The 25968-nt window shown below is 49.5% G+C and overlaps 8 protein-coding genes across 8 annotated transcripts; 5 read left to right on the top strand and 3 right to left on the bottom strand.

Annotated features, from left to right (window-relative positions):
- The first annotated feature begins 431 nt into the window (after window positions 1-431).
- On the top strand, window positions 432-1879 carry BO85DRAFT_198029 (protein MEMO1). The gene is made up of 3 exons (XM_025654500.1): window positions 432-727; window positions 784-852; window positions 911-1879. The coding sequence occupies exons 1-3, from the start codon at window positions 573-575 to the stop codon at window positions 1782-1784; spliced, it is 1098 nt and encodes a 365-aa protein (XP_025510467.1). The 5' UTR covers window positions 432-572; the 3' UTR covers window positions 1785-1879.
- Window positions 1880-3537: 1658 nt separating this feature from the next.
- Window positions 3538-5211, top strand: BO85DRAFT_383690 (glycoside hydrolase family 71 protein; the record flags this gene model as incomplete). The annotated part of the gene is made up of 4 exons (XM_025656525.1): window positions 3538-3681; window positions 3731-4259; window positions 4316-4541; window positions 4596-5211. 4 exons carry the CDS (start codon window positions 3538-3540, stop codon window positions 5209-5211), a joined length of 1515 nt encoding a protein of 504 aa, XP_025510466.1.
- Window positions 5212-7881: 2670 nt separating this feature from the next.
- BO85DRAFT_453865 (uncharacterized protein) lies at window positions 7882-9524 on the top strand. Its single transcript, XM_025661151.1, has 3 exons — window positions 7882-8439; window positions 8509-8830; window positions 8886-9524. Exons 1-3 carry the CDS (start codon window positions 8379-8381, stop codon window positions 9337-9339), a joined length of 837 nt encoding a protein of 278 aa, XP_025510465.1. The 5' UTR covers window positions 7882-8378; the 3' UTR covers window positions 9340-9524.
- Window positions 9525-11329: 1805 nt separating this feature from the next.
- BO85DRAFT_407601 (uncharacterized protein) lies at window positions 11330-13244 on the top strand (the record flags this gene model as incomplete). Its single annotated transcript, XM_025657365.1, has 2 exons — window positions 11330-12826; window positions 12884-13244. 2 exons carry the CDS (start codon window positions 11330-11332, stop codon window positions 13208-13210), a joined length of 1824 nt encoding a protein of 607 aa, XP_025510464.1. The 3' UTR covers window positions 13211-13244.
- Window positions 13245-15204: 1960 nt separating this feature from the next.
- Window positions 15205-16005, bottom strand: BO85DRAFT_197861 (uncharacterized protein). The gene has a single exon (XM_025654498.1). It carries the CDS (start codon window positions 15868-15870, stop codon window positions 15328-15330), a length of 543 nt encoding a protein of 180 aa, XP_025510463.1. The 5' UTR covers window positions 15871-16005; the 3' UTR covers window positions 15205-15327.
- Window positions 16006-16879: 874 nt separating this feature from the next.
- Window positions 16880-18646, bottom strand: png1 (peptide-N4-(N-acetyl-beta-glucosaminyl)asparagine amidase). The gene is made up of 3 exons (XM_025654499.1): window positions 17918-18646; window positions 17459-17859; window positions 16880-17408 (listed from the first exon to the last, which is right to left on the bottom strand). Exons 1-3 carry the CDS (start codon window positions 18451-18453, stop codon window positions 16993-16995), a joined length of 1353 nt encoding a protein of 450 aa, XP_025510462.1. The 5' UTR covers window positions 18454-18646; the 3' UTR covers window positions 16880-16992.
- A 3325-nt stretch (window positions 18647-21971) lies between these two features.
- Window positions 21972-22643, top strand: BO85DRAFT_453863 (uncharacterized protein). Its single transcript, XM_025661150.1, has 2 exons — window positions 21972-21998; window positions 22095-22643. The coding sequence occupies exon 2, from the start codon at window positions 22242-22244 to the stop codon at window positions 22497-22499; it is 258 nt and encodes an 85-aa protein (XP_025510461.1). The 5' UTR covers window positions 21972-21998; window positions 22095-22241; the 3' UTR covers window positions 22500-22643.
- A 1315-nt stretch (window positions 22644-23958) lies between these two features.
- BO85DRAFT_197725 (glycosyltransferase family 20 protein) lies at window positions 23959-25849 on the bottom strand. Its single transcript, XM_025654496.1, has 5 exons — window positions 25411-25849; window positions 24915-25290; window positions 24494-24864; window positions 24096-24435; window positions 23959-24033 (listed from the first exon to the last, which is right to left on the bottom strand). The coding sequence occupies exons 1-5, from the start codon at window positions 25712-25714 to the stop codon at window positions 23982-23984; spliced, it is 1443 nt and encodes a 480-aa protein (XP_025510460.1). The 5' UTR covers window positions 25715-25849; the 3' UTR covers window positions 23959-23981.
- Between the last annotated feature and the right edge of the window lie 119 nt (window positions 25850-25968).

The raw sequence follows: 25968 nt of genomic DNA, 5'->3' as shown, positions 1-25968 counted from the left end.
GGGTAAATTGATCCGTCCATTCCAGTGATGGCAGGTGATAAAGATGGCAGATAAGCAGAACCTTGGGTCCCGCCATAGTACAAGTAGCTAACTAGCGACTCCGTAGTAATTTACTCACTATTCTCTCATATGAAAGACTATATGGTGCCAGACAGGCATTCCGCTTCGGGCTTTAGCTGTATCGGTATATACTCCAAACTCACAGGCACGAACGACCACGGCGCTGACAATCTAGTACAACAAGGCCGGAAACTAGTCCGGTTCTGCATGATTTCATGCTAGGTATTAGGTCTTTCCTGAAGAGTGTCTATGATTGGCATGCTGTCCTCGATGCTGCTTTGTGTCTTGAGAGCTTAAACCCGGCTGCATTCTTCGTTGCGGAACCCGCAATGACGAGAGTTCCGCCTTCCCCGCTTCTGCCTTATCAAGCTGCCACCGACTGTTTTTCATCGTCATCCTAACTCTTCACTTCAACTTTGCCCAAATCATACCTATATATATTGTATCATATACCATCGCAACATCTCTCTAATAGCAGGCCCTTCAGATAATAGCAAGTCAAGCGGCTCAACATGGACGCTCGTGAAGATAGTCATGCTGGTTCATGGTACTCCGACGATAAATCCACCTTGTCCTATCAACTGGATCGCTGGTTGCAAGAGGTACCGGATGAAATCGAGGGCATCGGCAAACTACCCGTGCCTGGTACACGAATGATCATTGCGCCGTATGTATCGGAAAGCTAATTTGCATGTTGTTTCTGACACTCTGATCTATTCTCAGACACGCAGGCTATGCATACTCCGGACGATGTGCCGCTTTCGCCTACAAGGCCCTGGACCTGTCACAGGCGTGAGTGATAGCCCTCTAGCCTCACTCTCGCTGTTTACTAAAGTAAATAAATGTATAGTAAACGAATCTTTGTTGTCGGACCATCGCATCACCATTACTTCACGACGCTTGCCCTTCCTGAATTCACTTCATACCATACCCCGCTCTCTGACGACCCTCTACCGCTTGATACCGAATTCATTGCCAAGCTACGTTCAACCAAAGCAGTGTCACGAAATGGGCTAGAATTGCAATTTACCACCATGTCTCGCTCTGTGGACGAAGCTGAGCACAGTATCGAACTGCACCTACCTTACATCCACCGTCTCCTACAACGCCAGCGTCCGAACCAGCCAACATCCCAATATCCACCGCTGGTACCTATATTAGTGGGTGCTGTTACTGAGTCGACCGAGAAGGCTTTCGGAACCTTGCTTGCTCCGTGTATTGATGATCCAGAGAATGCTTTTGTCATCAGCTCCGATTTCTGTCATTGGGGGCAGCGGTTCCGTTACACTTACTACAGCCCCCAGGCTCCTAACCCTGGGCCCAGCATCCCCGTTTCCGCTCCAGGCCTCCCTCAACCCGGGATTGATGGCGATAGTGTAACCGATCAGATGGAGATGGTGTCTACCGGTCGCTCTTTGAAATCGCGGGAACGTATTAGGAGCCGAGAACCACCCATTCACGAGAGTATCTCGGCACTTGACATTGCGACCATGGCAGCTATTGCCACCGGAGAGTACGCACGTTTCTCAACGATACTCAAGAATACAGGGAACACGGTATGTGGCCGTCACCCCATCGGCGTGATAATGGCTGGTATTGAAGACATTAGAAAGAATGAAGGGGAGAAGGGCAGATTTCGCTTCATCCGATATGACCGCAGTTCAAATGTGATAGAGGTGGACGATAGCTCTGTGAGCTACGTTTCTGCCTTTACCGTGCTCTAGGTTAGCACATGCTCACTGCAAACTGAGAAATCAGAGGAATTGTCATCTGTATCCAATCCTTGCTCGGGACTGTGAATAGCCGCGTACCCTTAAGGCTCTCTAGTATGGTGTAGGAATCATTTTTCAACTACGGCCAGTCGATATGTCATTCGGATATCTTCGCCTGCACCCTCCGCGAGAAAGCGGCCTGTTAATCCCCACAGCAGCATTTCCCGACCAAGGAATGAAACCCTTGAGAGATTGAGATCACCGGTCCTGCTGCCAGGGAGGGTAGCATAGAGGTAGTATTGCTAAGATGGCCACTCTTCACGCTTGTTGGGCCATTGGTTAATGCCCAATTAACGAGGTTGAAGCTCGAAGAGTCTACTATACCCGCCATGACTGGCAAGAAGACATGGTACTCCCGGAGAAGCTTCAGCAGGCGTCGACGAGGACAAACGAGCGATGGAAGATCATTGCCACATGGGCACCCGATGGAAGCAAAGAAGGTTCGCTGTTACACGGCAATGGAGGGGGTTGGATTAAGACATCTCGGCCACTCCGGGGCAACAACCCCAAAGAGACTGGAGAAAAAGCCTCATGCCTGCCGTTTCTTGCTCATTGCATGGTGCCGGTCTGCGGCGGGACTACATATGGTCCGATTGTCTGGTGATGGGATCGCGTGGCTGACCTGCCTGCCCGGTTACCCCGCAGCTTTGCGCGATGGTCTGCCGGGGATGGAGGAAAAGCAAGTCGAAATCCCTCATGCATGATGCAGTGTTCAAAAGGTTGCATTGGGCTGAAGGGGATGTTTGACATTGGTACGTTGGGGCTGGTGTTGACGGCAGCCGTTGGCCAGTGACACTCTCCAACAACACCCTTAGCCGTGCGACTGCGGGGGTTTGGCACCACCCAATCGATGGAGATGAACCTAAATTGAAGTCCTACATCTCGTAGATTTTCTATCCAATCCGCAGTCAGAAGCGTTGGCTCAGCATTTTGGCTTTCTGACCCGTGCGGTCTCTCGGATACTTTTGCAGCTTGAGCCAGATTCCTCAAGGTTTTTTTTCCAAACATTGGCGCCTTCAGGGCTCCAATGGTGTTCCTGTTTTGTCTTGGGATTGGACCATTACGGTGATGCTCTTCACTCTCATTCGATTCTAGTTTGATCACTTCTGGCGATCTGTTGACTCAATTGTTCCCGTGGCGTAGCCAACGTCGGGATGTGCCTTCTGTGCCCGGGTGGATAGATCCATTCCTTGTCACCGTTTCCAAAGTCCAGGTCGTAGGACGGTCGGAGACAAATTTCAAGGACGGCGGAGATTGCCAAATCTTGTCACATGCGCACACCGGGGCGCAGATGGTTGTTGGTTTGGGCCCCATGATGCCACAGGTTGAGGTATGTCGGTATTCGCCGGCATACAAACGACTGAAGGTGACTATAAAAGACACCAGTGGAAGCTGTTTCACTTCTATCAGCTCAAAATCAGAGATCTGAAGTTTCAATCCAAGAGGTAAGCCAATTATTTGGGTCTTTCCGGAGATAGTCTGCTGAAACAGAGCGTTGACTAGCATCTTTGTTGCGAGACGACAAAGAGCTGCATCCAAGAGCTATATCATCTACACTGCCCAGGCTCGTTCTTTGCCTGTTTTCGTGGTCAGTCTTTCCTTGATTTGCAGATCTAGAGGCGCTTGAGGCGTCTTGATTTGTCATTTCTTTATCTCTTTTGCATTCTGTTTGGCTTAGTCTCGATCACTGGTTGATTTTTCGAAGATGAAGTTTTTCAAGTTACCCGTTCTGGCCCTGGCTGGGCTTTTTACCGCGGCGAGCTGTGCTCCCACGGGCCAGAATACTACTGATCCAGTGAATGGCACTACTGAAGCGTCGACTGATCGACTGGTCTTTTGCCATTTCATGGTAAGCATTCCATTGGATGTGATATGGCTGGGCTTCACTAACAGATTAGATCGGCATTACTAGCAACCGACAGAGCGCTGCGGACTATGATGATGACATGAAACGTGCAAAATCCCTGGGCATCGATGCCTTTGCGTTGAATATTGGGGTTGATCCCTACACTGACACGCAGCTCAACTTTGCGTACGAATCGGCCGCACGCAATGACATGAAAGTATTCATTTCCTTCGACTTCAACTGGTACAATATCGGACAGGCATCTACTGTTGGACAAAAGATCAGGCAGTACGGAAGCCTGCCGGCTCAACTCAAGGTCGATGACAAGGTCTTCGCATCCTCATTCGCGGGAGATGGTCTCGACATCAACCAGATGCAGTCCGCCGCCGGCACTGAAGTATTCTTCGCACCGAACTTCCACCCTGGCCAAGGAAATTTCGGCAACATCCAGGGGGCATTGAATTGGATGGCCTGGGATAACAACGGCGATAACAAGGCACCAAGCGCTGGTCGCAACGTGACTGTTGCTGATGGCGATAAAGCATACGTCAATGCTCTGAATGGAAAGCCTTACATTGCCCGTAAGTATCCCTCTGTGTTGTCGATGTGTTGAATCAGTCTTGCTAATATTGTACAGCTGCTTCTGGATGGTTCTTTACGCACTTCGGTGGTGAGGTGCCCTACAGCAAGAACTGGGCGTTCCCCTCGGATCTGTTGTGGTACAACCGCTGGTTCGAGATTCTGAACCTTGCACCTCGGTTTGTGGAAATTGTTACCTGGAATGACTACGGCGAGTCACACTACATCGCACCGCTGGCCTCTCCACACACCGATGATGGCGCATCCAAATGGGTCATGGACATGTAAGTCTCACGCCGTCTTCACAGCCAGCAAGACAATACTGACCAGCGATTCAGGCCCCACGATGGTTGGCTCCAGATGTCGAAGCCCTTCATCGCTGCATACAAGAACGGCGAAAAGTCTCCCGACAAGTACATCACCGAAGAGAAGTTGATCTACTGGTACCGGCCGACTCCAAGGAACATCAACTGCGACAGCACCGATACTACCATGGACGGCAGTCCCAACAACTCCTCTGGTAACTTCTTCCGCGGACGCCCGAACGGATGGGAGTCCCTGCAGGATTCAGTCTTCGTTGTCTCCTTGCTCAAGTCTCCCGGTACGATCCAAGTGGCTTCGGGGCAGAACAGCCAGAAGTTCGATGCACCAGCCGGCGCCAGCGCCTTCACTGTTCCCATGGGCGTGGGACAGCAGAAATTCGCTCTCGTCCGCGACGGCAAGACAGTGCTCAGCGACACCAGCCTGAAGGACATTGTCAACACGTGCATCTGCGGAATCTACAATTTCAATGCGTACGTCGGCACGGTGCCGGCTCCGCCCACCATTGACAAGCTGGGCCCAGCTGGTCTGTCGGCCCTTCAGCAGGGCTTGCGCGTGGCATGTCCGACCAACACACTGGGCCTGGGGTCAGTTGCGTCGGCTACACCCAACCCGACGCCATCTCCTGCATGAGCCATTACTTGGAAGGGAAACTAAGCTAAGACCATGTATCTTAACGTAAAAGTATGGCCTGTACTTGATCTCCGTTGTCACACGCTCATTCATTCAACGGAGAAAGAGAGACTCGCTCAATCTGGAAGAATCCACCCATTCATCCAAACAATGCATTACACCCTCCACCAATATCCACACTCCTATAAACCAACTCCCAAGTTAACCAGTAACCCACCCCCTATAAACCTAAGCAACACACCTCCCACACCACCTCCTCCTCAACCACCCCCGAATTCTCCGCCCCCTTATTCCTCAACGTATCCGTACTCCCCACATCCAAATAAACCTTCTTAGGCATGGCCTCCCCCCCCCCCCCCAAGCCACTCCGCCCTCCCAGGCGCCAAATACTCACTCACACAACCCCCTTCTCATGACTCCCACTCCTCTCCTCCCCAAGTAACGCCCTCCACGCCCTCTCATTATCATTCCGATCCCATACCCCCACTCCCTCGAACTCCCTCGCAGACGCCGATTCCGATCATCCAGCATCGGACTGAATAGTATGAGGCCGTCGATCCGTGGGCGGCCCTCCTGCTGCTGCTGCCTGTCCCGGAGAAGCAGGGCTACTTAGTCCCGCGGCGAGACATCCGCCTGCGGATACCCCTCTGACGGTTATTCTGTCCCTGTCGATGCCGAAGGTGGGGGCGTGCGTGTAGAGCCAGAGGAAGCCGGCGTAGGTGTCTTCTAGGGGGATTGGGTCTGGGTGAGTGGGAGGGGTTGGTGAGGAAGGGGAGGGGGAAGGTTAGTAGGTTTGTGAATCGGTTGCCGGTTGTGAGGCCGCCGCCGTGGATGTGGTAGATTGTTGGGAGGGGGGTGGTGGTGATGGTGATACTACTCAGCAGTAGTTGAGTATATGGATATCACTTCTGCTACTATAAGACGAATAGATATGAGTCGAATTGAGATAACAAAGTACTTAAAGCTTGGCTAGGCTAAGTCATGCTGATATTATATTGTCTGTCTCTATACTACTTGGCTCGCTTTCAACTTGGGCCGTGCCTCTAGCCGTGCCTCTACTACCCCCTTGCAATATTGTAAAACCGTTCCTAATCAGAGATGCTTGTAGTCAGTGGCATCTATTGCCTCTTATCCTACGCTGCATTGCTAGCTACATTGTAGCTGCGGAGTATTGCCCGTTATGGTGGGTTGCAGCATCCCTAGCAAAGTATAACCACGTAGTATGATTTGCTGCTAACCGGCTAGTATTACGAGCTTATAGGAGAATATAAGATTATCACACAAAGCTGCGTACTAGCCAATTGTGCAGCTGAATAGAAGAGGCATGAAAGAGCCAGCATAAGTCATGTGCATTCATGCTAGGCCTTGCCCGTCTGGGATTACTAGTGCTGCACGTCATGTTGTGTCTCTACAGTGTCAAGCTATCCCTCTCCATAATGGAACTGGCGGCTCGCTCAACGGAGAAGAAGGCGGTTACTGAAGCCTCTCGAGAGACACATCATGACTTCTGCTGTGGCTAAAAAGACGAATGCTTTTATAGTTTCCATTTTGGTGATGATTAAATCAATACCCCAGCACAACCAAGCTCCTGTTCATCGTTCTTGGCCTCGGCCTCGCCTCTTCCTCATCGGACTGTTTGGCGCCTGCGTCGAGGAGTGCTTTATGTGTTGCTTGACTATATAAAAAAACCCATCCGATGTATATGAAATCATCACTGACAGGTACAACTCCCTATCTGGTTCAACCTATCAAAAGAGCAAGTGCCATAGAACCGGTATCATGAACCTTCCGTTGACTTGGTTTATTGTCGCTTCCGTCTCAGTTGGTATCTTGACGTCCGTGACCGGCTACTACGTCCTGTTAAATTATCTGACGGTTGTCTTCATGTCTATTGACACCCGGCTTCCGACTATTTAGGCCGAATCGAGACCCCCAAGTGGAATGGCTACCAGGTTCTCCTCGGACTGGAGGTGGGATTCGCTCTACAGTCGGCATCTGGCCAAGCCAGACAGTGCTCCCCTGCCAGTATTGCTTTGAGCGCCTCGATCATCATGTTCTCGAGAATTCTGTAGAGGCAATCGTGGACTCCGTGGCGATGACCTATTACGAACCAGCTAATCCGGGTCATTGCGAGCGGAGTACCTTCTATTGACCCAGAGACGGTGGTCAACGCTGGTGCCACGGATCTCGTAAGTCGTGTGCCGGCGGAACTGTACCATTCGGTCATTGTCGCGTATAACAGAGCCGTAACACATCCATTTTGTGTTGGGGGTGCAATGGCGTGCTGCAGTGTGTTAGGGGCGGTTCTTTTGGAGTGGGTGCATATTAAGGGGAAGAGATGACGGACGGGGCTACGGCAGGGTGTAGCATATCTCCAGATGAATATATTAAGAAATAGACTGGCCAGAGTAAACTAGTATAGAAGGATAAATGTTTAATCATTCAATGCGGGGAAACATATCCATGGTACCATAATAAAGATCTGGACCGGGAGAGATACGTGTATACGGGGGGTGGACCTCGGGCCAGCGCAGCCCGACCAGTCCCTAAACGTCGGAAGGAAAGACGCGCCCTGCGTTGGACAGAGAGATAGTGGCTGCCTGATGACCTGGCGGGCTGTCATACTATTCCAGACAAGCCAATGCCATCTGTGCCAGCGGAAACCGTTCCTCAGTCTCCGACTGTCTCCGGCACAGCTTATCGTGGTTTATCTCCCGCCGGCGCATTTAAACCACCACCAACCCATGACCAAATAGTCCGCTGCATCTCACCGACTTTCTCGGATCTACTTTGCTTATGACCTGTTCTGACTGGCACAATGATCTTCTCCGGTGAGGTTGTCTTTTGTTGATATCTGCCACCCCCCAACAGTGTCTCTGTTCCTCGCCATGGATCTGTTCGGTTAAGCCTGGCGCTTACTGTCGGTTTCCCCTCTCCATCGCCTACTGTTGTCCTTCACCCCGGATCTCGCGTGATCGATTCCATTTCCTACCTCACGTTGATCTGTGTCTCTCAGATCATTGCGCATACTTGTGACCCATCTCGACTCTTACTTTGACATCATGGCTTGTTGACGGGTTGATCCCGCCTTGTGCCTATACTTGTGCTTCATTGATTGTTTTCCATCTCGTCTTTTGTCCACGTGCCATATCACGACGCCTGACGCCATGGCGCGCACCAAGCAGGGTGTGTTTTCTTGGGAAGATGTGTTGGCGCATCGCTACCAGAGTGCGTATATCCCAGTTACCAGTCATTCTCCATATTCTGGTAACACACTAACCGTCCATCGCTCACCAGACAACAAACCCTCCGGGCTCCCCAGGTCACGTCGATACAGCGCCGTTCAAGGTCAACGGACGCCCTCTAAACCCGACACCAGAACGGAATGGGCCATCCAGTCGCAAAGCGCCTTACTGGCCAGGCTATCGCCCGAGCTGCGACTCATGATCTGGGAGATGGTCCTAGGCGGCATGCGCATCCACATCGTACAGCGTCCGAACCGGCGAATGGGACATGTAGTCTGTTCTCAGACCAGCGCATGCGATATTTGCCGCGGTGGACTTCCAGGCATGAAAGTGTCGGCGGGTCTGCTGGCGCTGTCGATGACATGTAAACAGATGTAAGTCACTTTTCTACACCTACTACGTAGCTTCATATACTAATATCATGCTCAGCTACTGCGAGTCTATCTATATGCTCTACTCGCTCAACACCTTTGAATTCAGCAATACCTGGTCACTGACATACTTGCGACCCACCATCCCGGCCGACTTCTGGGACGCCATCCGCGAAGTCGAGCTCCGCTGGGCGTTCCCGGGCCACTGGCTCCCCTGTAAGGACCCCGTCAAGTCGGTCTACTTCTCCGCTGGCCGGCAGCAGTGGGTCGAGACATGTCTGGCTCTCACGCACATGCAGGGCTTGCAGACATTTACACTGCAGCTGAGCGGGAGCTGGTTCTGTGAGCCGGTGGAAAAGATCCCGGTGTTCTTGGAACCGCTGCGGGAGCTGCATCTGCGACAGCGATGGAAGTTGCAGCTGCCGAGGCAGCCGTACTATGTAAAGGAGATTCGGAATATTGATGGGGATTTGAGGAAACGAGGAATTGAGTGTGTGGTGAGGGTGGTTTAGCATTTCTTTAATAGCGTGATAGCGTGCAGGCGATATAGTTATACCCTAATAGTTGATGAACTGTTTAATGGATGGAATTGAGTGATTTGGAATATATTAAGATGAACACCTGCTTGGCATAGTACCACTATATATATCACACCCGACATAGGACTACTAGTAATAGTTATGTGACGAGAGAGAACCCTGACACTACCCCTAGTTAATATTAATTATCTACACACCCAACTCGATCACATATCCTAAGCTAACTATCATCATTCCTTCCTACCTTCCACAACTTATTACCAAACCCAAACGATCGCTACTACTACGGAGTACATCCATACACCCATCCCCAAAACAAACACAGATCGCAATACGACAAACTAACACCTCTACATTCCCACCGATCACCACAGAAACCCCTTCACCCCAAGATACCCACTCACTCACCCACCCAGTAATTATCTAATCCAGGGATACACAAGTCTACATTATCCGAAGAGATAGGTAAATAAGAAAAAGACATCACCCAGCCGAGGAATGTACGTATGTATGCGTGTGGCGTAAGAACAGGTTATGTAGAGTAAAGTGTACCTATATCGATGGAGTGTGGATTTTGTGTAGTTTTAATTTCGTTGGCATTCTTCGGCGTTTGACGTGTCTTCGATAGGCGCTTATTTGGGATGTCTGGTCTGTAGGTGGGCGGTTGATGGATTCAGTCAGGGTTTGGTGGTGGTGGTGGTGGTGGTATAACTAGTACTGCAACTTAAGAATTTACCTTTACTATGGATTGGAAATGGAATTGGTGTTCTGGAGTGGTGAGAGTAACTATGATAGTAGTTCAATTGGTCAGGAGTAGGGGTACTCAGTGATAATTAGGGTAGATGTATGTAGTATATATATCCATTGTATAAGGATGTCGAATCCTATCCTTGACTATTCTTTGCTGCTTATTCCTACTACTAATTCTAGCAGAGTGCTTACAGAGTGTGGGCGTCGTGATGGATTATATTTAGGATCTCCAGAAGCTTCTTCTACGGTCAATGCTTGGGAGTGTATAGGGTAGGATAGGATAGGATGTAAACATCAGCAAGAGCAGGTACGTGCATTCTCCCTTGACCTACTGGAAGAAAACAAGCTTATTGTGCCTCAAGTTGTATACGTCAATTCAGCTGTTGTGGTGGCTGGTGGCTGGGCAGAGGAATGTGTGGACATTCTTGACAAGGAGGCGAGTGAGTTGCGAGATGGAAGACTGATGAGGTGCTAGTTAATGGGTTCCATGGATGAGATGCTAATCCTCATTTGAATACAATATGGACAGAGTCAGTTCTGGAAGGGATAGTTTATGTTGTAAGCTGGATGGGTTCAGGTTATACAAGTATAGATGGGAGGGAAGAGAGGAGTGACATCAATTGCTTGTACCTGGATTCTTTAGCGAGACTCGCATTCTTAGGGATTGTGCCATTGGCTTTTACTCTCCGAGCAGTCAAGAAAATTGGAGGGAAGACTGAGGTAGACATATTAGCTAGAGGTGCGGTGGTGGTGTTGTCTTCCGCCAACTCAACTTCTCCATCCCACGTCGACCAGACGACGCCAAAATTCCTGAGCAGTCTCCCCGGTCAATACTCCGCGGATACACCCTTCTTCCCTCACCTGTCTACTCACTGAGAGCCAATGAATTGGGGAGCAAGCCTGGTGGTATGCCTCTTCCCCCCAAGAATGGACATCCGACATACCGAGCCAAACAACAAACAACCAAGTCCTACGAGTCAGTTCCACTGATGTACATCCAGCTTCCCAGCTGAAGCCAACAGCACCAAAGGGGGCAGTTTGTTGTTCAGTCCATCGCTATGGATCGACCGTCAATAATCATATCAGACCTATTAAATACGTATCAGTTCAACATGCGGCCATATATTTCAAATTCTTCTTCTCTTCCCCAGCCCCATCTGTTCACGTCGTGCTACATACTTGATCTTCTGTACGACCTTAGTGATCTACAACCATGCGACAGGCCATATCCTCCCGCACCTCTGGTGCGATTCGAAGGGATGTTCAAATAGCTCAAGCTTCCGCCGTTCCGTATTCTTCGTACGGAGGTTCGTCATCTACCTACGACGACGGTCAGTGGTACGGAGGATATTCGTCGGGCAATTCGTACGGTCAGCAAGGTTCAAACGGTCAACAATCGGGGCAGTCAAGCGATATGTCCTCAGGCAGCACGGGCACAGGAAGCTCGGGCTCGAGCGGTGCCTCCTACAGTTCAGGAGGGCAGGGTGGTGCTGCCGCCCAAGCCAGTCCTGTTGCTTCGACAGAAAACTCAGCTTCATCGTGGTCTGAAGGAAGTCCCGCCAACAGTGCTCAGGCCAATGCCGATTCGTGGACTAGTCAATATGTTCCAAACTCGCCATCTCCATCAGTTGTAAGCGCGACATGGGAAACTTCGGCCCTTCCTACACAAACAGACAGCTGGACGAGCATGACATCGACTACTTCCACAACCAGCAATAGCACACCCAGCCGCTCCAGCACGACCGAAACAGAAACGCCCGCCAGTACAACAACAGCAGCCTCCGCCGCAGGTACCTCGCATGGCCCTACCCCCCTGTCTACCAAGTTGGCTATCGGCCTCAGTGTCGCAGTGGCGGTCGTCGCCATCCTAGGCTTCTTCGTGTGGTCATTGCACCGGAAGAAGCGTGCCTTGCAAAAGGCGATAGCTGGTAACAAGGGCAGGGACGAGAAACCAGACCCTAGCCCACCGCAACCCTCTATGATGAAGAGGTGCGCCAGCAGCTTCTGCAATGGTGTATCAACCATCAAGTTCAAATCCACCAGATCGCGTCTTCGTTGTAGTTCAGTGCGTCTTCCTGGAGCTCCCAAGTCAGAGTACAAACCGATCAAAGACTTGGCACTCAAGGTGTATGCTAATGGCCGCGGAATGCTGCGTACAGCTGCCAACATTGCACGGTCTACTTGGCAGAAGTCACACGTACATGTTCCGCGACCTGCTTCTGAGTACATGCACGATCCCAACAGTGTGGTGCGGGATGGTTTCCGTCAAATCCATCGGTCATACTTGTCTCTGCCTCAGGCGCGCAGTAGCAACAACAATAACAAGGATAACAAGGACATTCACCCCGCGTTGCGAGGTCTACATTCCTCGACTGAGACATTAGTCGGCGCAGACATGGGCAGAATCAAAGAAGTCACCGTGTCCAACACCCCACCAAGAGAAGAGACTGGCAGGATCCCAGAAGCCAATGTCGCAACAGTGGAAACCGTTTCGCGAGGCACATCGACCAATTCCAGCTCCCCGACAGTTTCTAGAAGTCCTACGATTGAGGTTCCTACTATTGAAATACCCACTTCTCCTGGAGCACCACCGATTTCATTGGCTCGTGTGTATCGCGTCGATATGGATTTCCGCCCTGTCAGCCCTGAGCACATTGGGCTGAAGGAGGGTCAAACGGCTATCCTGCACCTAGTATACGAAGACGGATGGGTAAGACACCAACATTGTATCTATCCCCTTCCGTATAACTCTAGCTAACAAACTTAGGCACTGGTGACCGTCCTCGAAACAAACAAAGAAGGCCTCGTCCCTCGGGCATGTTTCTCTGCACAACCAATACGGAACCAAGCCCAGTATCTCGGAAACAATATCAGTATCTCGACTGATCACGTCCCTCGCTCTCCGCGTCCTGCGACTCCCACATCGCCATGTGAATCCACATCTGACGGCGATCTCGGACGGTTCTACTCGAACTGCGTGAGTCCGGAGTTACCGCCAATGGACGATGAGAGGCCACAGACTCCCAAGCTGAAGTCTTTGCCGTCGATCGCAAGTTTCCTTAAATCACCTCCCAGCTTCAAGAGCATGGTTTAAGTGAGAAGTAGAAATCTCTTCCTGTGAATATTCGGTGTGACCCGTGTTAAGCGACGGGTGCACTTTATTGTATATACATGATATCATAATGTCTTGTGCGGATACGTATAAACATTCATTGAAGACATCGCGAGATATTGAAATGGACAGACGATGTCCAAGTAGCAACTTTTGCCAAATGCATTGGCAGTGATTTAGACTCAGCCAGTTACCCTGTGATCTTCTTTCTGGGTGAGATGGATCCATCATTACACTGCTTTTTCCTGTGAAACCCTATCTTCATACTCGAACGACCACTTAGTACCACAGTGGCTCCTCGCCACGTTATACACTAGTAGTGTTTGTTCGTTTGCTCGCCATTCATGTGAGCTACACAGCATAGATGGCAAGCTCATTGATTTGTATAATCGTGCTTATCGCTTCTTGTTGCGTGCGCTGCGAGACCTTTGACATAACAAGAAGAAAGCAGCCATGCTCAGAATACAGTCTTCTTCATGCTCCCTTTCCTATATTGTATATATACTATGCATATGTGTATATATCATAAGGCTGGGGTGAGTACATGGGACTCGTTATTACTGCTTCTCGCATAGTAATTATGAATATTGAATGTTCGTGCCTACTACAAAAAGTTGTACTAATTCCAGTCATGTCAACGTTATCATTACTCTTTATCACGACGTTGGATGAAATATATATAGAGTAACAGGATGATAGAAAAGAAGATCCGTCATTCATATTCAATGTCTACTACCTGCTACCTCCCATTAAATAAACTTAGTAGAAGTACCACATAGTAAAAATCCTTCTATCCATGAACTACATACATACTATGATCTATTACATTACTCGACATCTAATAAATCAATGAACATACTACCCAAGATATATTCCATAACTATTCCACAACTCATACCTACAGATGCAGCATAAGCATCGTACATAATGTACGGCGAAATAAAATACAAATACACAGCAATACCATGACCACACAATCGCACACTCACATGACATCACAACCGACGAACCACAAGCGCCTGTTCCAGTGCAGATCACCGCCGATTTTATTTCCATCTAAATATAGCTCTTATGCTATCAGCCTTTCTTAGCTGGTGGATTTGCCGTGCGGGGTTCTCTTCTTCTTCTTCTTCTTCTTCTTCTTCTTCTGCTTCCATCTCTTCTTTATGTTAATGACTTTATGTATTAAGTTGAATATTCAATATATGTTTATACAATATGTATAATGCTTAAGAATATTTCATTCATGAAATGTCTATATACACATACATGGCTGAAGCACAAAGTACATGGATAATGAATAACATTCCTGTTCCTGAACCATACCTCACTACTACTTACCCACACCCACAATCACACACTAACTCACTCACTCCATAATACCAATAATCCAATTAAATTATAATTAATCAATCATTCAATCAATCAACAACCCGGATTCCATCCCTGTCTCACTCTCCCTCCCAGTCTCACCTCATCCTCTAAACCATCATCCGACACCCGAACTGACACGATAGTCAATAAGTCACTAGCCAGGTACACGCACACACACACGGTCGGGTAATTCCTATCCTTCTTTACCCGTTCTATCCTCTTATCCCAATGCAATGCATCTTCTACTACTAGTATCTTTCCATCTACAGTAGTATCTACAGTACACAAGGTAACCCGGCCCACTCCTCTCCACTCCACCCATACATACATACCCCGAACAGAACATGACCTCCAGTTTGAGAAATAATGATGCCTGTTCTGGTGATCAAATCCAACCCGTTCCTGACCTGACCTGGCCCGTTCCCACGTTCCAACCCTCCCTCCCTCCCTCCCTCCATTCCATCTCTGAAACCTTAGCATCACGCTCTCATATCATACTTACCAACTTCCATTGGTATGTTCAAATCATAACATAATCTTGCATCAATCCATACATATCCCGGACATAGAATATGAAATTGTTAAACCGGGGAGGAAAAAAAAAAAAGGCCCCCCTGGATTCATTTGATCTAGCGTAACCTGTTTGGGGGTCGTCGGGGTCTAGGCTAGTCTAAGACGGGTTGAAATTGTGGGTTTCTCAAGTGGAGAGAGTGAGAGGTAACTTACTAACTAGGAAAGTAAAAAGGGGTGTGGGTGGGTGTGGGTTTTTTGGGTAAGTTGGAGAATTTAGTTGGACCCTGAATATGCTTTCCCACTTTCCCTCTCTCTCTCTCTCTCTCTCTCATTCGGTTCGAAAGCTTTTCTTGGCTTGGGGCAAGGTACCTACCGTCTGAATCCATACCTTTCTTCCATTGGGTAAGGGAAAGTAAAATTGGCTGGTAGGCTTGGTTTGGTGTGGTTTGGTTGGGGGAAATTAAGGGTTCTTTTTTTCTTTTTTTTCTTCGTTCTATTTTCGTGTGAGCTTTGTGTTTTTGTTGTATTAAGGACGGTTCTATTATTAACTTCCATATATATATGGTCCCTTGTTTCTTATAATTCTTTGTATGTAAGTATGTGCGTATGGCCTGATAGTTGTATGAGGGTAGGTCAGGGTCTGTTGGAGAAAAGACGGATGGGGCAGGCAAGCCCTGGAGGGTCCGTTCAACTTCCGGAAAGTCCGGGCGAGGCGCGAAAAAAAAGTCTTGATCATGGTGCGTGTGTAAGTTCATCCTCCTTAGGGGACAGACAAGGCATAGATGTACCCCATAGTAACTACGATCTATTGATCTTGATAAGGGTCTCGACCAAGACAAAGTGGATATCTTTTATCATCTTGAAGATGATCGTGTCGAACTATCTGTTTATCCACAGTGCAAGGACACAAAAAGAGGGCAGAACTAATTTAGTACGAATTGGTTGGATTGCAATACGAACGGCTTAATCTGGGCGACGCACGTATCTTCCCATCTACGCATGGTGGTAAAAAAATAATATCAGTAGATGTCAATTCGGTATCTGAGATCGCCAGGAGTCAGAACAAAAATGGAAAATGAAGGTGCCGCTGCGCCTGTCAGACCCCAGCGCCGAAACAGCTGTCTCATAAACGCGGCAATGACTGGCCAACGCCAGTGCTTGGCATGCACCCTAACAAAGAACACGGGACGAAAATGAGAATGAAAAAATTGAAAATGATTATAAGGAAATTAATATGGAGAAGCTGAGGAAATGCTCAAGGCTAAAACGAATCCAAATGAAAGCCTGTCACGATCGCGCCTCCCAACCTGCCCGTTTCCCCAAGGTATCCGATTATATAACCTGAAAATGCATCATAAATAAAGGAAAGGAAATGATCTGGTGGTGGACAAAGTGTCACAGAATAAAGGAAATCCAGAATGAATGAGTAGATAGAATAGGATGATCAAAGACCATCACTGAACAAAAAGTGTTGTTGGCGAACACTACTAGTGTTCGCAGCCCGCCGACCGAGGCGGTCGCCTCGGGCGCGGCTGGGCAAGAAACGACCCGATTCTCGTCCGGACGTGAGCCCGGACGCCGGCAAGGGTGTCATTAGAATCCATACGGAAATGCTCCCTAGCAGTGGAGGATGTAGCGAGTCGTAAAACATGCGATGCCGCTGATGTGAATCCGATAATAGGCGGAGGCCAATCGTGTATCTCGTGTCATGTGTCGTCCATCGAGAAACGGTCCAGCCAGATTATGTGGTCGTGTAGGGTCGTACCTTGCGGGGAACCGAAGTCCCGACCGGTCGCTGCGTACCGATCAAGAGGCACCGAGCCTTACTTGCCGCAAGGTGACATTATGGGGGGGTGAGGGCTGAGACACGCGCAAAGTTACCGGCCGTTGTGCGATCCGTCGGGGCCAGAATGGCCATGGTTCCTCTGCCGAGTGTCGAGCCATTCCATGGGAACGTCCTGCCGCGAGGCGGGCGTCTTCTGATCCTCGGGGCGCCCGGTGGTAGTGTTCTGGGGGAAGAGATTGTTCAGTTCGGCAGCAAGGGCGGACGCAGTGTAGGCGCGCAGCTCTCTCTCTTCACGCTCATCCTCCTTCATCAGGCGTCGCTGATCCGTCTTCGAGAGGTTTTCCCGGCGCTTCTTCCGGATCTCGTGGATCACCCACACAAGCACCTCCTCAGGAGCACGGTTTCGGGCCTTGCCATGCCGTGTCGGGCTTCGAACATAGCGTCTAGTAACATCGGTAGCTCCATCGATCGAGAATGCAACGCAGTAGGAGATTTTCCGTCCCCAACCTATAGCTATGATTAGCGAATGTCAATCATACGAAGCCGGATACACATACCCTCAGTGTAGAGACGGGGCTGATCCCAGGCCTCCTCACAAGCATCTACATGCACCCAGCGGCGCTGATGCTCAGAGTAAACCTCAGTCCAGACGTGATCCTCGGCGTTCCACACCCATCGTACACGGCCACCAAGGGCTCTGCAGAACATGCTGAAGCAGTTGGCCCATTCACCGGCACGTCCCCGTCGAGTTTGCAGCAGCTGCCACACATCCGAGTAGCGGGGGAATCTCTCGTAGGAGCCACACATTCCTTCGGAGCATCGGTATAATTCGACACGAGTAGCACCACGCGCGGTCTCGTCAGGCGACGGGGGAGTCATTCCTTGGGCGATTGAGGGGGAGCCACATCGAGCACATGGGGGATTGTTGACGAATTTGAAGAAGCAGTTCTTGAACCACCTATATTGAAATTGATTAGTAAAGCCCATGGGACGATTGAATACTTAGAAAAACGTACCTTAGAAGCGCCCGGATGACGCAGTCCTGGTATCCCCATTCCGGCTTTCCTCCTACACTAGCTGCCTGAGCCTGCATAATCTGACTTTCTTCCTCTGCTTCCGAGTACAACCGGTCGAGAGGGATATGGGCGAGAGCCTCATCCAGAAGGCCTGGGTTCTCATATTTGGTCGGTGTTACAGAAAGAACGTGGAGAAGGTTGCGAAATTTGAGGGAAGCCGGATCTTGTGGGGGAGCAGGAAAGATGGGTAGACTGCGGAGTAGGGGTGATTGAGCCGACGTTTGCGGAGGCATTTGAGGGGGGTATTGGGCTGCGGTCGGAGGCGGTGGTGGTGGTGCTCGCGAGGGATGAGGCGGGTACAGGCCAGGGGACATAGCCGCGGGCGCTGGGGATTGTGTGCGGGAGGATGCTCGGGACTGTTCCTGAAGCTGGTTGAATCTCTTGTTGCGCATCAATTGTTCGAAGGCGTTGGTAAGTTCCGAGGCGTCGAAGTTCTCAGGCTGCAGCGCCGGGTTGTGGTGTCGACCGTCCGCCATGGTGGTAGGGGGTAGGGTCAACGACACCAGCGAGTGTAAGACGTGTGAATCTCCAGATTGGATGATTTGCGATAATCCTGGGTGATCGTGATCGACTAGTAACGTGTCTCCAGATGCAGGGAGGAAACACGAAAGAGATGAAGGTCGGATTGGATGGAAGAGTGATGTCGACACAGGCCAGGTAGTAGTAGTAGGTTGGAAGGTCCGTCAGGTCGGTCGATTGTAATGATAGTCGCACAGCCTAGCCAGGCGGTCGCCACGCTTGGCGCTGGTCAACGTAACCGCCACGACTACGGAGGGATCAAGGTGGTGATGAAGATGGGAGGATACTGAAGCCAGATGTCGAGATGGCTACAGTATAATCAAGTAGTGTGAGAATGGATGAAATTATGTCAAAGGGTTTAACGACCGAAAGGGTATAGGAAGGGTTTGGTTCAGCTTAGAGGGGAGTGGGCGGGCGGCAGGGAAACCGAATGGGGAGTGAAGAGGAAAGGAAGAGAGAGAAAAGAAGGAAGGGAAAGGGAAGAAAGCGAGAGAGAGGAAGAGAGCGGTTAGAAGAGGAATGAGGAGGGATGGTTGTTGAAGATACCTACGACGAGGTAAGGAAGTAGTAGTTCCTGGGGAGGGAGGGAGGAGAGGAGAGAGAGTAGTAGAGAGTAGAGAGAGAGGGAGGGAGGGAAGAAAGGGAAGGTAACTAACTAAACTGCTAAGAGAGAGTCGAGAAGCAGTTACGCAGACCGTGGCCGAACAATACGCAATACTAGTAGTAATACGACGACGGAGGGACTGACTAGTCACAGGAGAGGTGATGATTTTTCTGGCCATTGGCGCTTTTTCTCTCCACGCCAGCAGCGAGGGCGAAGCGTCGTCAGCCTTGAGCTCTTCGCCCCAATCAGGGCCCCGCGCCAGCACCGCAAGCCGCGTGTGTCCCGCCCCGAAACAGTTAACTGAACCATGGCCAAGACCCTCGCTCTCCTCGGTCCGCTGCTTTGCATTGCTGCGTCGCACTTACTGCCACGCACTTATCCTCGCTTTCTCCTGCTGGTAGCATGGTTCCCTCCTCCCGGGTTTTGGCAATATTGCCTTGATGTTGATCAGTATGGTTTTCTGTCCGTACAGCCAGCCCTTTCCCAACCCAAACCCTCTCTTGACTCTCAAACTGCATCCATACGTTGCAGACTCTCCTCCGATCTTTTCCCCAATTATTGACCCCAACCTTCCCGCAAGTATATTTCTTCTTTGTCAATCACTCCTTGTCGCGATCCGATTAGGTCGATATCGTTGAACTTCAGGCTCCACTTCTCGAACCCGATGTCGATTCTCCCTGTCCATCGTGACCTCTTCTATGCTAACAACGGTGTGGCTGTCTGCATTCTACAAAAACAACTACAACTCCAAACTGCCCAATAAAACTACTATTCGACTATACTAGTATGGACCACTGGTAGATAGAATTTAGACTATGTTTTTCCACCCTCTTTCTCTATCTCCACTCTCTTCCTAGGCCCTACAGAGAGGAGACACACCTGCTGATGAATCCCTCAAAAAGCTTGGCCATGTCCGCGTGGGTTGCTCGTCGCGATCTGACATTGGGACTGGCTTTTCCCCTCAACCTCGTCTACGCAATCCTTGCACAGATTCCACTATGATCCTCAGAGCTTCATCATCTTCCCGACCACACCCTCCCCGTGGAGGTCCTGTCCCGCTATACAGAAGATTTGCATCTCCCGATCGGGTAACTGTCGAGCGCAATCTTCCGCGCTCTGGGTCCGCACCATGGGGATCTCGTTCGACGTCAGCCTGCCTGTCTTACGCGGCTCTCTGACCAACGGACTAAAAATGTCACCATCGTACGCTACCATGCGCAACGACCGTGCTCCGTGCACGTCGTGTCCACTTCAATGGTCGATACTAGGCACACCATCAACAGAATTTTAAGGAGCTCTTCCTCCACCAGGAGGGAAATTTCATGACTCCAACACCTATTCAGACACGAAACTCCAATACCTCTACCAGAAGGGGCAATTTGGCAGAGCGGCATGGCCCGTAGCCTTACGAGTATTCAATCCAGTGCTGGAGTTTTCAACCCACTTCACCAAATTCCCCTCAGCTGACGAATCACGGATGAAGTCGAACCCGATTTTGGGTGCCGATTTTCTGGCGGACGAAGGGATTGGGCAAATAAGAGGGAGCTGGATAGTCATGTAAGGCTAAGAACTGCACTATTTGCCAGCTAAATTACTCGGAAAGCTGCCACAGAAGCAATTGGAGGGGCAGCTCGTATGCTGGCGTCGAACTATATGTTGGGTACGTCGTGGCCTTGAAGGATGTGAGGGTCATTTTAAATGAGCCCTCCTATAAGACGAGCAATCCAAACCCTAGCCGGAACAGACTTCAGCCGTCGTGTGGCCGGCGATGATCATGGTGATCTTGATGACTTATAAAAGCCAACCTTGATCAGGGTTCAGACTGCGCCTTGCACGGCAGACTTCTATATGTTTCAATTGGAGGACGACTCCATGATAGACACAGCGATCAGAAGACAATCATCGCGCCGTATGCGCACGACACCCTTGAAGCAAGCCCTGGGCAGTCCGTACGCATAAACGTCCTTTCTGTACATATAAGACGACCTGTCCAGCGCCCTATCTTCTTAGCATTAGAAGCACACGCGGCATCTGCACCCTGATGAATGTGAATCCCCACTCTGACAGTTCTCATGTACCACAAATCGCCAATTCATTTCCACCGTCATTTTATTTATCCCTCCCAAAAAGGGATTCCCTAGGCCAATCATTTCATGCATATAACACATCCAGAGCACCCTACACCATTGGTTTTAATCATTCAGCTGAATGGCGGCGCTGAATGAACACCTGAACTCGATAACAGTTATACCGAGAGTGTTCAAGGAGGGAAACTAAAGATACAAAATAAAAATTAAAAAGAAGACCCGGAAACCCGACTTCTCCGACTGTCCGCATATCTTCCTCCCTACCAACTCAAAGCGGAAAGTATCCAACGGAGATAAAACCAGTCGGCGTTACAGGATTACGGCATCCTTCCTAAACAGGACGATGGGTGGCGGAGACGCGCAAGCGTCCGTCTTGGCATGAGACAAGATCTGGCTAGAGGGAGCTTCCAGACCCATGGCCCTAAACCCGTTTCTGTTTGTTGTCCAAGGTGTCAACAGTCAATACCACCGTCCTAGACCCTGGCCAGGGGGCTTGGCGTGGATACCTCATCCGGTTATGTGTGGCTTTGCTTTTTTCTTATTCCCTCTTCCTTCCGAGTTCAGTAAGTGGTAGATTGATTGTGAGAGAAAGTCACAACCCTTTCCAGTTCGTTCTCGGGTTTGTGTTCCATTCCATCGATGGTCGAGACCCTGGACGATCTCATCTCTTGTTTTTGAGGACATTCTATTCTACACAGGTATATTTCCATGGTTTAGATAATTGACTATAAATCTTCTTCACTACTACACTCTAGATAAGTAGGGAAATAAAATATGGGGATGGCTAATATTAGCACCACCTTCACACCTGGTAAGAACTAAGAAGATTGCAATTCCAGAGATTAGTTAGTTTTTTACTTGGTTGGATTACGCAGCACTATGCAGATGACTAAGTAACTAACTAAAGGGAACCCGGGCTTTACGGCATCCCACTTAACCCGAACTGTTCTTTGAACCTGGACGCGGAATTGAACCCTTGAAACCGAACACGTGAGCCGTCCCTTTCCCGATTGGTGAAAATCCTTCAATGTAAGGTGCGGTGGGTCTTTTATCGATGCTGAACTGGCATGATTACGACAACTCTTTTCTAGGTGGATTCTTCAGTGCCTGCCTCCAAAGAACAATACTGTACGGATTACTGAGCAGAAAGAAGAACATCAACGGAATAACGGAGTCACGCGGAGTTAAAAACTGCGCGCGGCTCAAGCCGACAGAATCTCATACCCACATCTTTTCGTACCAGGTTTCATTGACCCAAGGATCACAGTCAGTTACTGAGATTACTTATCCACAGTTCAGTTGGAGGCACTAGACTACGTACTATTTAGTTTATCTAGTTGGTTCGTGGTTTGTGGTTGTGGTTTGTGGTTAGCGGGCCGTGTCATCGTGAAGTCATGATTAGATACTACTTGCAGATACGCTAACTATACTCTACTACAATATAATATACTATAGCATACTATACACATTAATGTAGATAGATACTACATAGAGTAAACTAGTCTAGGGATACATATATATACATACGTATGTATGATGTGATGATGCAACCGCGACTCATCTTCACCTGAGACAAACAGATAGATAGATAGATAGACAGCATACTGTAGTAGATATGATCCAGTTCCTTGCTTCAAGTACTCGCGGACATACATACATGCATACTACACGCATACTTGCTTGATTCGCACACATACCGTATAGCATAACTTCAATACTGTGGATTCGCCACTACTGATACTACCTGCGACCTATCTGTCTGTCTGTCTTGTCTGACTTCTTGCTAAGGTAGCATAGCAGGCAGGCAGGCAGGTAGGTAAATGAACGTTGCCGCTGCGCTGCAGTACTACCGTTACTGTGCAGGATGTAGGAAGTATATATCTGTAGGTACTACTACTTACTACTACACTTATACTCTAACTTTTCCCTCTATGTACTCTGCAGTTTATTGTTATAAATATATACTATAAAGTATTGTATATTATATTACTATCTATTCCCATTATCCACTTTAAAAATATAACCAACAATCCAAACAAATCAATCTCATCTCTAACATACATTGTATGAACTGACTCAAGAAAATGATCTACAACATATATGTACATGATGACGTACACCCTCCAAACCGGGTACCATAATCCCTTCCCCTTCCCGGCCCGGGACGGGTAAGTATCTGCTTTGCTCTGCTCTTTGTCCCCGGGCACGTAGTTAGATATTATGGACAACGTTGTTTCAGATAGCGTAGGTAGGGATGTGTGGTTGGGTTTTGTTGGATAATCCGATGATCATTGTTGGGATGTATCAGATAACGTACGCGGCTTGATTTGAATTTTTACTTTCTTGCCATGTGTCATGTGTATTGTGGTGGTTAGGTTTGGAAGCATGGGTTTTTTTTTACTTCTTCGATGGATGTTCGGTTCGGCGTGGTGGTGTGCTTGCTGTGCTTTGCTTGCTGTGCGGTGTGTAGAGGGGGGGGGGGGGGGTGAAATTAAGTTTTCTGCACTACTACTACTACATACTACTTTAGTTTGGGTGCTAGTATCTACTAATCAATCTTCTAGAAGGTGTCTCGTCTTGTCCTGCATTAAGCGGTATCTTTATTATGCTGTGTCGCTTGCCGAATTCTTATTTAATCTATGGATTAGAAGATCGCTATGCCCAGATACTATGTTCGCCGTGCTCGTGTTCGCCAAGAATATAAACAGTAAATGCTGCTTGAATGAGTGTGAACGAATGGATGAATGAAGGAGATGAAAAGAAACAAGGAAACCGCTGCAGTCCATAACAGCAATCAGGTTGAACACTTGGATAGTTCGGCAACGAATGACTTGCCCCAGAAAGCACTGCGACATTAACGTCAGCTAACTATGTGTTGTATACTCATCAATAGGCCGCGTCAGCTTACCTGGTGTACTTGGAGATGTATTTGTAGAGCTTTTCGAATTTTTGGGCCCGCAGATCGTCACTCATCGACACGGCCTCGTGGTATGCATTGGCAAGTTCTTCCGTGTTCCATGGGTTGACGACAATGCTGCCGTTAAGACTTTGCGCGGCTCCAGCAAACTCCGACAGAATTAGCACCCCCTTGCGTTTCTGCTGGGTTGCAACGTATTCGAACGACACTAGGTTCATCCCGTCGCGAGTCGACGACACGACACACGCGTCGGAGGCGGCATACAGCGCGATGAGCTCATCAAAGCTCACCGATTTGTGCATGAAGTGGATGGGCATGTAGTCGACCGTTCCTGAGTCAAGCTGTTAGCAGGCGCAAGAGGAGGATTGCATCGCCATTGCCAGTCTTACCGAACTTTCCGTTGATTCTGCCCACCAGCTCGTTCACCACGGCCCTCAGGTTCTGGTACTCTTCAACATCTTGCCGACTCGGGACAGCTACCTGTACCAGCACGACTTTGCCCACCCATTCGGGATGCTGGGAGAGGAAGACCTCCAAGGCGTGCAGCTTCTGGGGAATACCCTTGATGTAGTCAAGGCGATCAACGCTGACCATCAACTTGGTGCCTTGGAACTTGTTCTCAAGGCTCGCGATGCGGTTCTGCACCTTGGGGCTCTTTAGGCCTTCGGTGAACTTGTCGGGGTCAATGCCGATGGGGAAAGCTCCCACGGCAACAGATCTGTCCTTGAATTTGACACTGCTGGGGGTCGTGACCAATCCACTGCCAGGGACGTTAGCCTACATTCGGCCAGAGAGCAAGTGGTCACTTACAGGATATGGGAGCAACAGCTCAGGAAGTGACGCGCATAGTCATAGGTATGGAACCCGATCAAGTCACACTGCAACACGCCGCGCAGCAACTGACTCCGCACGGGCAGGATTCTATAGATCTCACTGCTCGGGAACGGAGTATGCAAGAAGAATCCAATGCGGATATTGTTCTTGCCCAAGGCTGCAAGTTCTTCGCGGAGAACCTCCGGAAGAAGCATGAGGTGGTAGTCGTGGACCCAGACAAGGTCCCCTTCCCGGGCCTCATGGGCGATAGTCTTCGCGAACAAACGGTTCGCCTCACGATACGCATCCCAGGCAGCTTCGTCGAAAACAATTTCACCGGGATGGTAATGCAAGAGAGGCCACAAGATTGAGTCTGATAGCTCACATTAGCAACCGTTAGGGACCTGTCGCGCCCTGCCAGGTGGCAGCCGCAGGAGATAGGTGCGGAAGCGCATCCGATGCAGGTGGAGAGGGGAATCACGACGATACGTACTTGAGAAGCCATTGTAGTGGCGATCTGCCAATTTGTCGTCCATGAACACGGGAGTGGCGTTGAACTCTTCCTGCAATCGCTGTTTCACGGAATCGACCTCATCTTCTGGTACTTCCAGTCCTGGCCAGCCATACCACTGGAAGGTCGTGGTCTTTGATAGTCCGCTCAAACCAGTCACCAGGCCACCAGAGGACATGGAAAACTCATATTTCCCACCCCCGGAGCGACGAATGGTGATAGGTAGACGATTAGAGACGATCAACAGGCGGTGATCGCCTTCGGAAGAATGACCGTTAGCAGCCATTGGGGGGAGAAAAGAGATAATGCAATTGAGAGCAGAGCAAAAGGGGTGTGCCCCGCTTTGAGGATGGTGGAGGATAAGATGAGTCAATTGAGGGGAATTGATAGGAGACTGCGAGATAATATAAGGGGAGTAGCTGGGAGGGAAGGGAAAGGAGGTGATGAGAAAGAGGGGGGGGACAAGACTAGCAAGTGGTAGTAGTAGTAGTAGTGTTGTAGTGTAGAGTAATTGGTGGTGATGGATGGAAAGTTGAAGGG

Source organism: Aspergillus piperis (genome assembly GCF_003184755.1).
Source record: "Aspergillus piperis CBS 112811 unplaced genomic scaffold BO85scaffold_30, whole genome shotgun sequence".
NCBI lineage: Eukaryota > Fungi > Ascomycota > Eurotiomycetes > Eurotiales > Aspergillaceae > Aspergillus > Aspergillus piperis.
Note: the sequence above shows the minus strand (reverse complement) of the source record. Positions and strands in the feature narration are given on the sequence as shown.

Bases quoted from the DNA above. Each gene is read 5' to 3' on its own strand.
- png1 (XM_025654499.1), bottom strand. From the start codon at position 18,453: ATGGCGGACGGTCGACACCACAACCCGGCGCTGCAGCCTGAGAACTTC. The intron at 17,860-17,917 runs GTACGTTTTTCT...ATTTCAATATAG, and splicing joins GTCATCCGGGCGCTTCTAAG to GTGGTTCAAGAACTGCTTCT. The intron at 17,409-17,458 runs GTATGTGTATCC...TCATAGCTATAG, and splicing joins GCCCCGTCTCTACACTGAGG to GTTGGGGACGGAAAATCTCC.
- BO85DRAFT_453865 (XM_025661151.1), top strand. From the start codon at position 8,379: ATGGCGCGCACCAAGCAGGGTGTGTTTTCTTGGGAAGATGTGTTGGCG. The intron at 8,440-8,508 runs GTGCGTATATCC...ATCGCTCACCAG, and splicing joins GTTGGCGCATCGCTACCAGA to ACAACAAACCCTCCGGGCTC. The intron at 8,831-8,885 runs GTAAGTCACTTT...TATCATGCTCAG, and splicing joins TCGATGACATGTAAACAGAT to CTACTGCGAGTCTATCTATA.
- BO85DRAFT_197861 (XM_025654498.1), bottom strand. From the start codon at position 15,870: ATGAACTTACACACGCACCATGATCAAGACTTTTTTTTCGCGCCTCGC.
- BO85DRAFT_453863 (XM_025661150.1), top strand. From the start codon at position 22,242: ATGCTGAACTGGCATGATTACGACAACTCTTTTCTAGGTGGATTCTTC.
- BO85DRAFT_198029 (XM_025654500.1), top strand. From the start codon at position 573: ATGGACGCTCGTGAAGATAGTCATGCTGGTTCATGGTACTCCGACGAT. The intron at 728-783 runs GTATGTATCGGA...ATCTATTCTCAG, and splicing joins ACACGAATGATCATTGCGCC to ACACGCAGGCTATGCATACT. The intron at 853-910 runs GTGAGTGATAGC...ATAAATGTATAG, and splicing joins GCCCTGGACCTGTCACAGGC to TAAACGAATCTTTGTTGTCG.
- BO85DRAFT_197725 (XM_025654496.1), bottom strand. From the start codon at position 25,714: ATGGCTGCTAACGGTCATTCTTCCGAAGGCGATCACCGCCTGTTGATC. The intron at 25,291-25,410 runs GTACGTATCGTC...GTGAGCTATCAG, and splicing joins CCACTACAATGGCTTCTCAA to ACTCAATCTTGTGGCCTCTC. The intron at 24,436-24,493 runs GTAAGACTGGCA...AGCTTGACTCAG, and splicing joins CAGAATCAACGGAAAGTTCG to GAACGGTCGACTACATGCCC.